Consider the following 13,604-nt stretch of genomic DNA (forward strand, 5'->3'; position numbering starts at 1 on the left):
ATAATCTTTCCAAGAATATGTTAATAAAGAAGGAAGAACTTACAAATTTAGTAATAGGATACAGTGGTTGTAACCATGACCCCAGTCTCAGAATAGCAATGATATAGGATCCAAGGTACTCCTTCCACTTCCTTCTTCCATTTTTCTAACTCCGCACATTAACTATTTTTGTTGCTGCTAGAGTAGAAGAGTATCAGAGCAGATACTTATGCTCTCTGCTCAGCTCCTAGCCCTCTGGGAGTGTGACAACTGCTGCCTTTTCTCCTGCCCAAAGTACAGAATGACATTCTCTCTGGCAGGCACTTTGGCTGGAGGGATATCATGTAGTTTATCACTTCCTCATGCTCTCTGTTCCCAGTGGCAACAAGGATATCTGCTAGCCACAGAGAGGAGAGTTTTAGGTAAAAAAAATAAGTCACTGACCATGTGCTAAAACAACTATTGTTAAGTACCTGCTGAGGCAGGAATGACTTCTCCCTAATGTTAAGAAAGATATCATCTAAGGTGTGTGAGTATGTGTTTTGGGGGGTAAAGGGCAGAGGCAAGAGAGGTTCCCCGTTACTTCTTTTGTAGCTAAATTTAAGCATTAATAGCTAGTATATTCTCTGCTTTATTAGTTCCTTTTCCTTTAACAGGAAACAAACAGGCTTGTCCATTGTGCCCCAAGGAAAAATTCAGAGCTTGTAATAGTCATAAGCTTCATCGTCACCTTCAAAACTTACACTGGAAAGTCTCAGTTGAATTTGAAGGTTAGTATTTTTGTGCTTGCTAAAAGTGATATAAACGAAATTAAAGATTTGGTACCAGTTTTGGAATTTTAATGAACACATAATCAAATATTTTCAGTTTAAAATTATGAAGGATTAATGCCCCTCTTTTAATGTATTTATTAATAAAAGACCATATAGCTCTCTAAGCAATAGATAGATGTGACACCAATAGTTTAGTGTGGCAAACATTTATTAAGCATCTCTTCTGTACGGGGTACCTGCTTGGTGCTGAAGGTCCACATTACTTATTGAACCATGTTTTAATAAGTTATACTTTTCCTTTTATATTAAACAACTACAATTTTACACATATTTTTGAAGATATAATAAACGTAGTAAAACAGAAAATAAAATAATTGGTATGAACATTGGAAAAAAGAAGAAACATCTTTTTTTTTCTGCTGATGGCTTAAAAAAGCCAGTTGATGAGAGTATTTGGAACAGTGGTGAGATACAAGATTGATCAGAGTCTCTCTACTCTAGATAAATGGAAATTAGAAAAAAAAATTATAATAGTGACAAAATGACACAATTTGAGGGAGTAAGTTTAATGAGAGGACTCATATAAAGAAATGAATAAAGTTGAAGAACAAAAAACAACATCTTACCAAGTTAAAATACTTCTTAGAGACAGTGAATTATTAGATTCTGAGTTAGTGAATTATATATTACAGCATTTTTGGAAAGAGACCTGGCAACATTTAAAAAATTTAAAATATTCATCCACCAGGCACTCTCTCCTAGGAGTAAAAGCAGCAATACACAAGGATAGGTGTACAAGAATATTCATTGCAGCATGTGCTTAGTGACAAAAACTTGGAACTAAAATAAGAGATTGAATAAATTATGGTACATACATACCATGAAATATTATGCAGCCATTGAAAAGAGTATATTACATCTATACCAGTTTACTTGGAAGGATTTCCATGGTAAACTACTAATGAAAATAGCAATATATGGGATAAAAACAAAAAGTACCCCCCCCAAAAAGCCCTAAATATCAATCTTAAACATGTATATACTTATATTTATATATGATTATATAAGTATAGTCATTGTTAAATGTGCTTATCTGGGGTTTCAACCAGACTGAATGAAATAGCCATTATAAGACACCCCAAAAAAAGAAGCCAGAACTATACCAGAATTATTTTCTTAGATTATCACTAATTACGAAGAGAAAAGGGAATTAGAGACTAATTCAGAAGCCATATGTCTTATGTTTAATTATTTATAAGAATGTATAGTAAACCATATTGACTTCTTATCAAAAAAGAAAGATCTCATTTTAATTACAAAGGTCTCTTTCGTTTGCTTTATTAAAGCCATTGTTTAATCTTTAGGTTTGGTCTCCCTCCTCCAAGTTATTCTTTTCTCTTTGATGGCTCATAGTATTGCTTTACTCTGTCATGTACATTAGGTTGTTGGGTTCTTTCACATGGTGGTCATCTGGTAGATGGTGAACATGATTTTGTCTTTGTGAGCAGGCTTCAAAGTAGTTGGCAAATATGTTGAATAAGATCTGCTGAAGGAATAGAAGGGAGATGAGGGAGAAAAAGCCAAGAATGCTTGTGTTTGAGACTTGAGCAACTAGAAAAATGTTGTCCTTTACTGGGATGGAGAAGACTGCATTAGGTATGAGAAAGAAGGACAGGTCCTCAGATTTAGGCATGCAAATGTTGAGATGCATCTAGTGGAGGTATCAAGTAGCCTGGAGGCTACATGAATCTAGACTTTGGGGAAAAGGTTTGGGCTAGAGATACATATTTGGGAGTTGTCAGAATATAGATGGTATTTAAAGCCGTAAGACTGGGTGGGATAACCTTAAGAGCACATATAGGTGGAAAAAAGTTGTTGTCCAAGGTCTGAGTCCTGAGACACTTCAACATATACAAATAAATGATTGGATGTAAAGTATGAGAAGAAAGGAGTTAAAGATAACTTAGTTTTTGAGTTGGGAGTAACTGGAAAGCATTATCATTCATTAAAAAGGCGAAAAAGAGACCTGGTTCAAGAGGAAGTGAAAATTTTAGTCCTTGACAGTAGGGTTTTTGGAGTTCTGTTGTTGTTGGGTTTTTATTTTTATTTTTTTTTCTTGGCTGCGTCACACGGCTTGTGGGATCTTAGTTCCCCGAACAGGAACCAGGGATCAAACCCATGTGCCCTGCAGTGGAAGTGTGGAGTCCTATTCACTGGACCACCAGGGAATTCCCGACAGTAGGTTTTGAAATAACCAGTCATATGTCTTCAATAGGCAATTGAAAGTAGAGATCTGGCCCTCAGGAATGAGTTGGTAAGAGAGCTATAATTTGGGATTCCTTCTCACAGGGGAGATAGTTGCAATCATGAAAGGTACTGCAGTTACCAAGGAAATGAGAAAAAATTTTTGTAGCACATCAAGCATACAGAAAATCTACATTTTCGAGTATGAGAGAGGGAAAAGAATCTGTAAAGAAGATTAAGTAGGAAAGATGGGAAGAGAACTAAGATAGTGCCGTATCATAAATGAAGAAGAGGCTGTATAATGGTAAATGCAGCATAAGGCAGAGAAGATGAAGCCTAAGAAAAAGTCAAGATGGCAGAAAGATGATAAAACTGAGTCCCAAAGAAGCTAAATGACTAAACCAAGGTAACACAGATATTTTTGGCAGAACCAGGTTTTGACCCTAGATCCTCCTGTATTTGTTTTTATACTATGTCATATACAGCAAGTACATAAAACTAAGGCAGTCTCATTCAAATAAACTATGACATTACAAATATAAGAATAATCTCAATTATTCTTATAAAATAAAATTTGCTAGTAATTTTTAATAATAACTGAATACTTAATGAGCAGTGACAGACAAGCAGCAATTCTTCATTCTTCATTCTAGGTTACAGGATGTGCATCTGTCACTTACCTTGTCGACCAGTGAAACCAAACATTATTGGAGAACAGGTAATCACATGGTAGATTTGTTTTCTTTTAGACTTAGCTGTCCGTAAAGAAAGTGCAATTTTGAGTTGCTTTATGACTAAAATGTGCATATTCAGCAATGAGTTTAAGATTTTGTTTACAAGGGCTTTCAGATTACCATAGTAGGAAAAATATGAAATGTATGAAAGAAGTTGCTGTATTGAACTTTTCATTTTAAAGTTTTTAATTTCAGTCAGATCACCTGCTCTCTTGTGTTCAAAAGGAAAATTAACCCACTTACTAATTTTGGAATGGAGATTTTTAAATAGTAATTTTTTTCTTTCAAAATAAATTTTGATCATGGAATAAGAGCCTTTAATTTCCGTGGGTTAGTAAATACCTTAATATGTGTCGATTCATACTCATCCTCCCTGTATTCTTCCTCTTACTTTGTCAAAGGACAGAAGGAAGAAACTTTCTGAAATCTCACTAACTTTTTTTTTAAAGTACGTGTGTTTACTTTTAGGATAGATTTGACCTTTGGGGAATACAAATTATAAAATATTTTATAGTGACACTATCCTGAATGCATATTAGTTTAATGGGTCCTCATTATTAATTTTCCTTTCAAGTCACTAAAAAAAGTAAAGAACTGGGGAGGGGAAAACAAACATTTCTTAAGTAGTTAGGATAATGCTTAGTCCATTAACCCTATCTATTTTGAATATGATAACCACAATGCCATAAGGAACCTTGTGCAATGTTCTTGACTATTCTCTCCTTGCTCTATGATCCCGAGTAAACAGGACGTAAGAGTAAAAAGGCATCAAAAGCAGGAAGAGCTGTTGGAGTGGTGTTTTTGTTCTTAGCTAAATAAGGAACTATAAAGTGAGAATTTTTACTTGGAAAAATAGACTTTTTATCCTGTCTCTAACATTTAGTAGTGTGCTAGAACTAGCTCAATTTTCCAGAAATCTTGAAAGCTCGTTGTTAAATGTGGCCATCATCAAAAATTAAATTATATAAACTTAAAAGTAAATAAATTATATTAAAAACAAAGTTAATGAATACTCACAACTCACTACTTCCCATTTATTTTACTACATTTTACTTTTACCTGTGCTCTTAACGTTATTTATGTATTCTGTATCTGCACGGTGGCAGTGTTCTCTGGTATGATATTGCACATCTCTTCCCAAATTCACGTTCAGTGATGTCCCATTGGTAGCTTCAGATGTCATGGTTGTAGCTTGACATCGGCCATGGTAGAGTACATAAACCACAGACAGCTGCAGACACTACAAATCAGGGCTTTATTTTCCTGGAGAGCCAGTTGCTATACATTTACCAGCACATTGCTGCTAGTGTCATACTGTTTGTTAAGTGCTGCTTATAGAAGATAGAGTACAGTTATTTGCTGATTAGAATGAATGGAAAAAACTAAGAAATTAAACTTGTGGCCTATTGTAAAGTAAGATTAAAAAGCATATGTAAATATAGGTAAGGAAGTAAAAAATCCTTTCAAAGCCACATTGGCAAAATGAATACTATCTTCTATACGTTAAACCCTAAATACACTAACATACATAAATTTACAACATTAAATAAACTTTTATTTCATTGTCTTAGTAACTTATTTATGTATTTAAATTAAATACTCTGTTTGATAGATATCCAGTAAAATGGGAGCCCATTATCATTGTATTATTTGTTCAGCAACAATCACCAGAAGGACAGATATGCTAGGACATGTTAGGCGCCATGTGAATAAAGGAGAGACTAAATCCACGTATATTGCTGGTAAGTTGAGCAATCTCATTAACATGTTAATAAGTAAATTCTTAAACAATGGTCTAATTATTCTTTTCAGATACCAAGCAGACAAAATACAGTGACTTAACCAAATCATTTAGTTAACTACTAATCTGTCAGGTTTTGTTTTGTTTCTGTGAGACTCCCAACAATATTCAACTGTTCTCAATTTAACAGATATATTTAATATCTGGGATAGATATTAAATATGGGTAGAAAAAAGTAACTGATGTTCAAGTAAATATAGGTATCTTAATGAAAGACTATAGAATTTTATTATGAATGACGGCTCCTGTACCAATAACTGTTATACTATATTATCGAAAAACACTGGAAAAAGGAGGTAGAGTGATATATAAAGACTCTTTATTATCCTGAGTGATATCGAGTTATTAGTAGCTTGTTAATACTGAAACAGTTCCTTCTCAAGAATTAAGAATTAAGCCCTCCTGCCCTAAGGCATCCATTATATGTAATGAATTAACTTCTCTCTTATACATCTAGAATGGTACTCTGGACCTTCCCTTTAAGAACTGAAAAAAAAAAGTCACTGAAATAATTATTTGAAGGGCTTAATTTGCTCACAGAACCTGGTTTGAGAAAGGCTGATCTTGTGAGATATGTGACTTGACACTTTGTTGAGTATAGAAAGATATATAACAAAACACTAGGAAAGATTACTTTTATTTGGCATTGTAGAAAGGGAAATGTGGTTCCCATTTAGCTAACATTCTGATAGTAATGTTATCAAGAAATCCAAACATAGAGAATCTCAATTATATTTCCCCCACACATATTACATATGTTTCCTTTCTTAAATATTTAAAATATATTCACACAAACACATCACTGTTTCATTTGGGTTTATAACTAAATGATTCTAATGTATATTAAATGTAGAATAATTTTTTTACATTAGCTTATAGCTGTTTGAATATAATTTGTGATTTAAAATCATAATTATGAGAAAGTGTTCTGAAGTCAAGCACATTCAGGAAATATAGTGACTCTTAGTCATCCATGCCGGCTAATGGAATGTAACTACACAGAAAGGTTAATTTTCTAATGTTTAAACCACAATAAAATATATTTAGCAACCAACCTATATAAACACAATGTAGTGTTTGATGAGTAATAAAGGTATTTTAGGATTTTGTACTATCTTAGGTTGATTATTCTTAACTAGGTATACAGATATATTGATGTGCTAGACAGTTAAGATTTTAAGCTGACAAACTTTAATTCACCAAATACTTAACTGAATACTACTCTTTTCCAGAGACAGTGCTAGGTAGGTCAGTTTGGGGGGACTTTTTTGGCATCTACTCAACTGATTTCATTAACATGAAATATTATAAAGGAAGGTTATTTTTTAATGTATATTGTTTTTGATATTTAGAATTATTTTGTATTTCACTGGAAATCTTTTTTTTTTTTTGTAATTTTAGCTTCTGCTGCCAAACCACCTAATGAAATTTTGAAAGAGGCAGACACAGATGTACAAGTTTGTCCCAACTATTCTGTACCTCAGAAAACAGATTCCTATTTTAATCCCAAAATGAAACTAAATCGGTAAGATAAATTGAAAACAGGGTTATGGGATGTTTCAAATAATTACAGATGTACCTTTTCTTAATCTTTTTGTTTTAATATATTGAAACAAAACTAGGTATAGATTGAAAATCATTTATTTTAGCATTTTCTCAGAATGATTGTTTTCTCTCTTTTATTTTTCTGCCAAACCAATTTCTTTCTCAGAGAGTAAAACAGGTCTAACTTTATATAATTAAATGAACATGTTGGGCAAGTTTGTGGGCAAGTTTTATTTATAAAATCATTATTCATCGTGAATACTTGTTAATAAAACCCAATTCGATTTGTAGTTTAATTTCACAGATTTTTAGTTCTTGTACTGTTAAGTAAGTAATATAATATTAGGTCTCTTTCCAAAATAGTTTGCATAGTAAATAGGAGCCCCATTTCTATTCTTAAAATAAAATCTACAATGATGAAACCATGGTGCCATAAAATTATTTGATTGTTATACTTTCTTCTAGGCAGCTAATATTCTGTACACTGGCTGCTTTGGCTAAGGAACGAAAACCTTTGGAATGTCTAGATGCCTTTGGAGCTACTGGTAAGTAATGAAGCCTTTTTGGAACCCCACTTTATCAGATCTGTACAGTATCTTTTCTTTCCCTTTTTTTTTCTTGTTGTTTAGTCACTTTGAAAACTAAGGGTTTGTTTATATCATGTGAACCTGAAGAGATTTTTTTTCCCAGTTTTTTTGAGAAATAATTGGCATACATCACTGTACAGGTGTACACGTTCGAGGTGTACAGCATGATGATTTGCTTTACATATATTGTGAAATGATTACCACAGTAGGTTCAGCTATTCATCTCATGTAGATACAATACCATAAGAAGAAAAGAAAGAAGAAAAAATATTTCTCCTTGTGATGAGAACTCTTAGCATTTACCCTCTTAACGTTCCTATATACCAGTGTTACCTATACATAGTCATCATGTTGTACATTTCATCCCTAGTACTTATTTATATTATAACTGGAAATTTGTACCTTTTGCCCACCTTCTGGTACAGTATCTTTTCTTAAGAAATTTATATGGATATCATATGTAGCAAAATATTTTGATATAAAAAAAAGATCCAAGGTAAATTTTTTTATTATGGAAAATTTTCAAATATATACAAAAGTAGAGCATATAATAAATGAATCCCTTTATATCCATCACTCACTTCAGAAATTACCAATTCATACTCAGTCTTGTATATGTATTCCCATGCATTTCCCTCATACCTCATTCCTCCATTCTGTATCCCCATTATTTTGAAACAAATCACAGATCATTTCATCCGTAAATGTTTCAATGGGATATGTAAAAGACAAGGACTTTTTACAATTAAAACCCATATACCATATCACACCTAAAAAATTAAGAATAATTCTTTAATATCATCAAATGTTTAGATATGCCTATTTCATAATTTTTTTAATTCAAATCTGAATCCAAACAAAGACTATATATTTCAGTTGTTTAGTATGTCTCTTAAATCTCTTTTTAATCTATATTACCTTCCATCATTTTGTGTGTATGTGTGATAATTATTTGTTGATATAACAGGTCATTTGCCCTGTAGAGTTTCCCACAGTCTAGATTTTTGCTGATTGCATCACCATGGTTCATATAAGATGAACCATCACATGGTTCCTCTATCTCTCGTATTTCTGTAAATTGGTAGTTGGATCTTCAGGTTTGATCAGATTCAGATAGGATTTTTTTTTTTTGCAAGAATACACATTTACTGCAATCAGTTATCAGTTGATATATGGTTGTCTCTTTTTTGTGATGCAGTAAATATTGCTTAGTCATTAGGCAGTGGGGTAAGGTGAAATTTTAAAGATTGAGAACATTTTTCCCAAAAGGACTTAACAGTAGAGAAAAGATAATGGAAAAAGTAGAAAATTTCTAAGAAGCCACTAGTACCTAATCCACATCTTACTTCTTAAAGGTTATAGGAGTGTATTCTTGGGAAGTTTGTACCAATAGGATGAAAGCATGACTTAGCTCTCAAGTTCTTCTCCTCAGGGAGAACTAGTGGTTAAAAACATGGACTGTGGAATCAAACTGGCTGCATTCAAATCCCAGCTTTATAACATGGCAGCTGTCTAACCACAGGAAATTTATGCTTCAGTTTCCTCATCTATCTAAAGGAGGGTACCCACCATAAAATAATGTGAAGATTAGGTAAATTAATACATGTAAAGAAATTGGAACAGTGTCTGGTATATAGCAAATGCTATAAAAGTACTCAGTATCATCATTATTGTATTATTACCACTTCTACTACCATCATCATCATCATTAGTAATGTCTCTGTAAATATGGTAAAAGTGATGAAGTAGTGATTTTAAGCTGATCACATCCTCTGAGCCAGTTGGATTTTTTTTTTTAACATTTGTTTGTTTATTTGGCTGGGTTGGGTCTTTGTTGCGGCATGCAGCATATTCATTGCGGCATGTGGGATCTTTTGTTGCGGCACTCGTGGTGCGCAGGCTCTTCGTAGTGGCACGCAGACTTCTCTATAGTTGTGACATGCGGGTTTTCTCTTCTCTAGTTGTGGCATGGGCTCCAAAGCACATAGGCTCTGTAGTTTGCGGAACGCAGGCTCTCTAGTAGAGGTGGGTGAGCTCAGTAGTTGTGGTGTGCAGGCTTAGTTGCCCCGCGGCATGTGGGATCTTAGTTCCCTGACCAGGGATCAAACCCACGTCCCCTGCATTGGAAGGCAGATTCTTTACCACTGGACCACCAGGGAAGTCCCACCAGTCGTATTTTAAATTTGAATCAATTTTTACTCCTTTTTCTGCCACTGTCCCCACATACACTCAACCACCAATCTGTTCTAATTTTTCTTTTTTATTATGACTCATACTCCTTTTCCATTCCATATCCACCAATGTAATGATTTTTGGCAATGATATCTCTCCCACCCTGTCTGTCTTGTATGCTATTGTAAACAGCCCTTCCTCTGAAACACTGAATTGATAATGTTACTTCTCAGTCAAAAAAATCATGCATCTTTATTGTCTAAATAGAGTTCAGCTTCTCAGATTGCAATTTAATATCCTCTATAATCTGACCCAATCTACTTTTCCAGATTTATTTCCCAGCATTTTCCCTGACACAACTTCTCTCTCTCTTTCTCTCTCTCTCTCTTTTTACATTCAATAAAATTTATTAAATGTCTATCCTAGACTGGGTACTATATACGTTTCTTGATAGTGGAGTCATTTTTTTTCTTTCTTTTCCTCCAGTTTTATTGAGATATAATCAACATATAACACTGTATAAGTTTTAGATATACAACATAATGATATGTATATATTGTAAAATAATCACCAAAAAAAATTAACATCCATCACCTCACATAGTTACAGATTTTTTTTTCCATTTTTATGAGAACTTTTACATTCTGCTTTCTTAGTCACTTTCCAATAAACAGTACGGTATCATTAACTATAATCACCCTGCTATACATTATATCCCCAGAACATATTTATCTTATAACTGCAAGTCTGTACCCGTCCATATCCACCCAGTTCTCCCACCCTTCCAGCCTCCACCTCTGGCAGCCACAAATCTGATCTCCATTTCTGTGAGTTTGGTTTTTTTAGATTCCACATGTAAGTTAGATCATACAGTATTTGTCTTTCTCTGATTTATTTCACTTAGCATACTGACTTCAGGGTCCATCCACATTGTCTGAAATGGCAGGATTGCCTTCTGTTTTATGGCTGAATGGTATTCCACTGGGTGTGTATATATATATATATATATATATATATATATATATATATATATACCACATATTCTTTATTCATTCATCCATCTGTGGACACTTAGATTGTGTCCATGTCTTGGCTACTGTAAATAATGATGCAATGAACTACTCTTTTTTTTTTACCTGAAATCCCTAAAACTATCATTTAAGTAAGATCTTCTCAGCCTTTTCTTTTTAATGTGCCTTGGTAAACTAAAATCAAGCTCATAGCAGTCATTTTGCATGTTTCCCCATCTCTGAAACATGGATAGGGACTTCCCTGGTGGTGCAGTGGTTAAGACTCCACGCTCTCAATGCAGGGGGCCCAGGTTTGATCCCTCGTCCAGGAAGATCCCACATGCATGATGCAACTAAGAGTTCACATGCCACAACTAAGGAGCCCGTGAGCCGTAACTAAGGAGCCTGCCTGCTGCAACTAAGGAGCCTACATGCCACAACTAAGAAGCTAGTGAGCCACAACTAAGGAGCCCACCTGCCACAACTAAGACCCAACGCAACCAAATAAATAAATATAAAATGTGAATATTGGAACTTACTTCACAAACTTGTTATAAGAATAGGAAAATATATGTAAAGACCATGGCACATAGTAAATGCTAACTTTTTACATTTATGAAGCACATATAGGGAGAAGATGGTTAATACTTCCCATAAATAGGGGGTTTTCTACTCCGTATTGGCTAGGCTTGTGTCACCATCTCCCACTGTGTAGTGAATGTCCCTTATGACTCAAGTCCAATAGGAATAGAAAGCCTGTGAGAAGGGCCCTCTTGGTCTCAATTCCTCTTGGCCATTTGCTTACACATACAAAGTTGTTCTTTTTCATTCACAATGATGCTGTTGTGCAGTATTTGAAAAGCACTGATCCAGGAAAGTTGTTTTCATATTTTGGTGCATTAGGGTAAACTTCAGCAGGAGGAGTTCCAACTACCCATCTTCCCTTCAAGTACAGTAACTGCACTCTTACTCATATTGTATATTGGGTTTCTCTGTAAGATTTTGTTTCAAAAAAGTATTCCATTGTAAAAAGAAAGAAAAAAAAATCCTACCAAAGCCCAAATAAAGAACATACATGGATATTTTATTTGAACATGGATTATAGAAAGGTTTTTTACAAACTATTAATGGAAATCTGTTGGACACATTTTCTTGTGGTAAATTTTCTTCAGAGGCATTTTAGTGAGAAAGTAGAATAAGAATTACTTACGAAAGTATTAAGATTTTGAAAGAATTGTTTTTGTTATTTATAAAATTATATTCTTTATTATACTACTTTTATTCTTTATTACAATTTAAAAACACATTTTTCCTCCAATTTCTCCCAAGGGATAATGGGATTACAATGGGCAAAACACCTTGGGAATGCAGTCAAGGTTACAATTAATGATTTGAATGAAAACTCTGTGACGTTGATTCAGGAGAACTGCCATTTAAACAAATTGAAAGTGGTAGTGGACAGTAAGGAAAAGGAAGAGAGTGATGATATTCCTGAAGAAGGAGAGGAAAACTTTGGTAATATTAAGGTGACCAAAATGGATGCCAATGTACTGATGCATTTGAGATCTTTTGATTTCATGTAAGTGAAAAAAATTGTGTCACTTTCTAAACTGACTTGGATTTGGCGGGAGACGGGGTAGGAAGGGGGCCGTTAAAAATTAACATAGTTTGTCACTATTTGTTTATTTAAATTAATAAAGTTTTTTGGCATTGGCCTAAGGAAAGCAGTAAGAACATTTTCTAGCATTTGAAATAAAATGCCTGGGCATGACAATTTCCTCTAAGCCTGATTTATTTTTACATGTCTAACATATCATATGGTCATTTTATTGCTTACTTTAAAAACATAATTATGTATTTAAAATAGATTTATGAAGTCCTTTTGAATCCATGGAATTTTGTCATTAGAAATAATGACAATGGTATTATTTTGGATACTAGTATGATTTTAAATATGTCTGTATTCTTTGTGATTTTAGACACCTAGACCCTTTTGGAACATCTGTGAACTATCTTGATTCTGCATTCAGAAATATAAGAAACCTTGGCATAGTGTCAGTGACTTCTACAGATATCAGTTCTTTATATGCCAAGGCACAACATGTTGCCCGGCGTCACTACGGCTGTAACATTGTCCGAACTGAATATTACAAGGAGCTAGCAGCCAGAATTGTTGTAGCTGCAGTGGCAAGGTACCAAATGGCCAACAGTGTACCTTGTCTGGGTATATGATAAAAAGAAATAATATTACAAGAAGTGTTTATTTCATTCTTCAAAATATGCACGAAATACAAATTCCGTATTCCATATATGTAATCTTGATTTGTTTGGTAATCTTATGTTAGAATTTGATTTAAAAGCTTGTGCCTAAAATAGTTTACTCTTCAATTTAAAATGTTATTAAAATAATTAAAGTATTAAGAAAGAAAATATTGAAAGTTAATTTCAAATCAGTTTATTTCAACAATGTAGGGGACAGCACCATGAAAAGGGAAAGCAAAGCCAGTTTTTAGATTTAGAAACAATCATTTTTTAATGTCCATTTCATCTTTTATTTATGTAGTTTAAAAAAATGATGGCTTATAAACTTGATTCAAATCAATACATACAAAGTTTAAGTTAGTTTAGAACTGTAGAGGGAAAACCAAGTACATAAATGGTGTATCAAGTAGAATTTAATCCAAAAGTATATAAAAGTAATAATGGCAAGGACTTTGCTTATTCATTTTTCACTGACTGTTCAGTTCCTGCATGTAGTT

At 33.6% G+C, this 13,604-nt stretch overlaps 1 protein-coding gene across 7 annotated transcripts in view; it reads left to right on the plus strand.

Annotated features, from left to right (window-relative positions):
* The window catches only part of TRMT1L (tRNA methyltransferase 1L), a 36,485-nt gene that overhangs the window by 5,999 nt on the left and 16,882 nt on the right, over positions 1-13,604 (plus strand). For 6 of the 7 annotated variants that reach the window (XM_022593369.3, XM_022593368.3, XM_022593365.3 and 3 more), the window contains 7 exons: positions 636-749; positions 3,650-3,714; positions 5,343-5,472; positions 6,933-7,056; positions 7,542-7,621; positions 12,175-12,424; positions 12,825-13,037. In XM_022593369.3, the coding sequence (XP_022449077.1) occupies positions 636-749; positions 3,650-3,714; positions 5,343-5,472; positions 6,933-7,056; positions 7,542-7,621; positions 12,175-12,424; positions 12,825-13,037 (976 nt within the window). The remainder of the gene's footprint in view (positions 1-635; positions 750-3,649; positions 3,715-5,342; positions 5,473-6,932; positions 7,057-7,541; positions 7,622-12,174; positions 12,425-12,824; positions 13,038-13,604) is intronic. The other variant, XM_089909906.1, reaches the window with a different exon arrangement.

Source organism: Delphinapterus leucas, chromosome 1 (genome assembly GCF_059928025.1).
Source record: "Delphinapterus leucas isolate spDelLeu-1000000601 "Yukka" chromosome 1, BTC_Dleu_Yukka2, whole genome shotgun sequence".
NCBI classification, from domain to species: domain Eukaryota; kingdom Metazoa; phylum Chordata; class Mammalia; order Artiodactyla; family Monodontidae; genus Delphinapterus; species Delphinapterus leucas.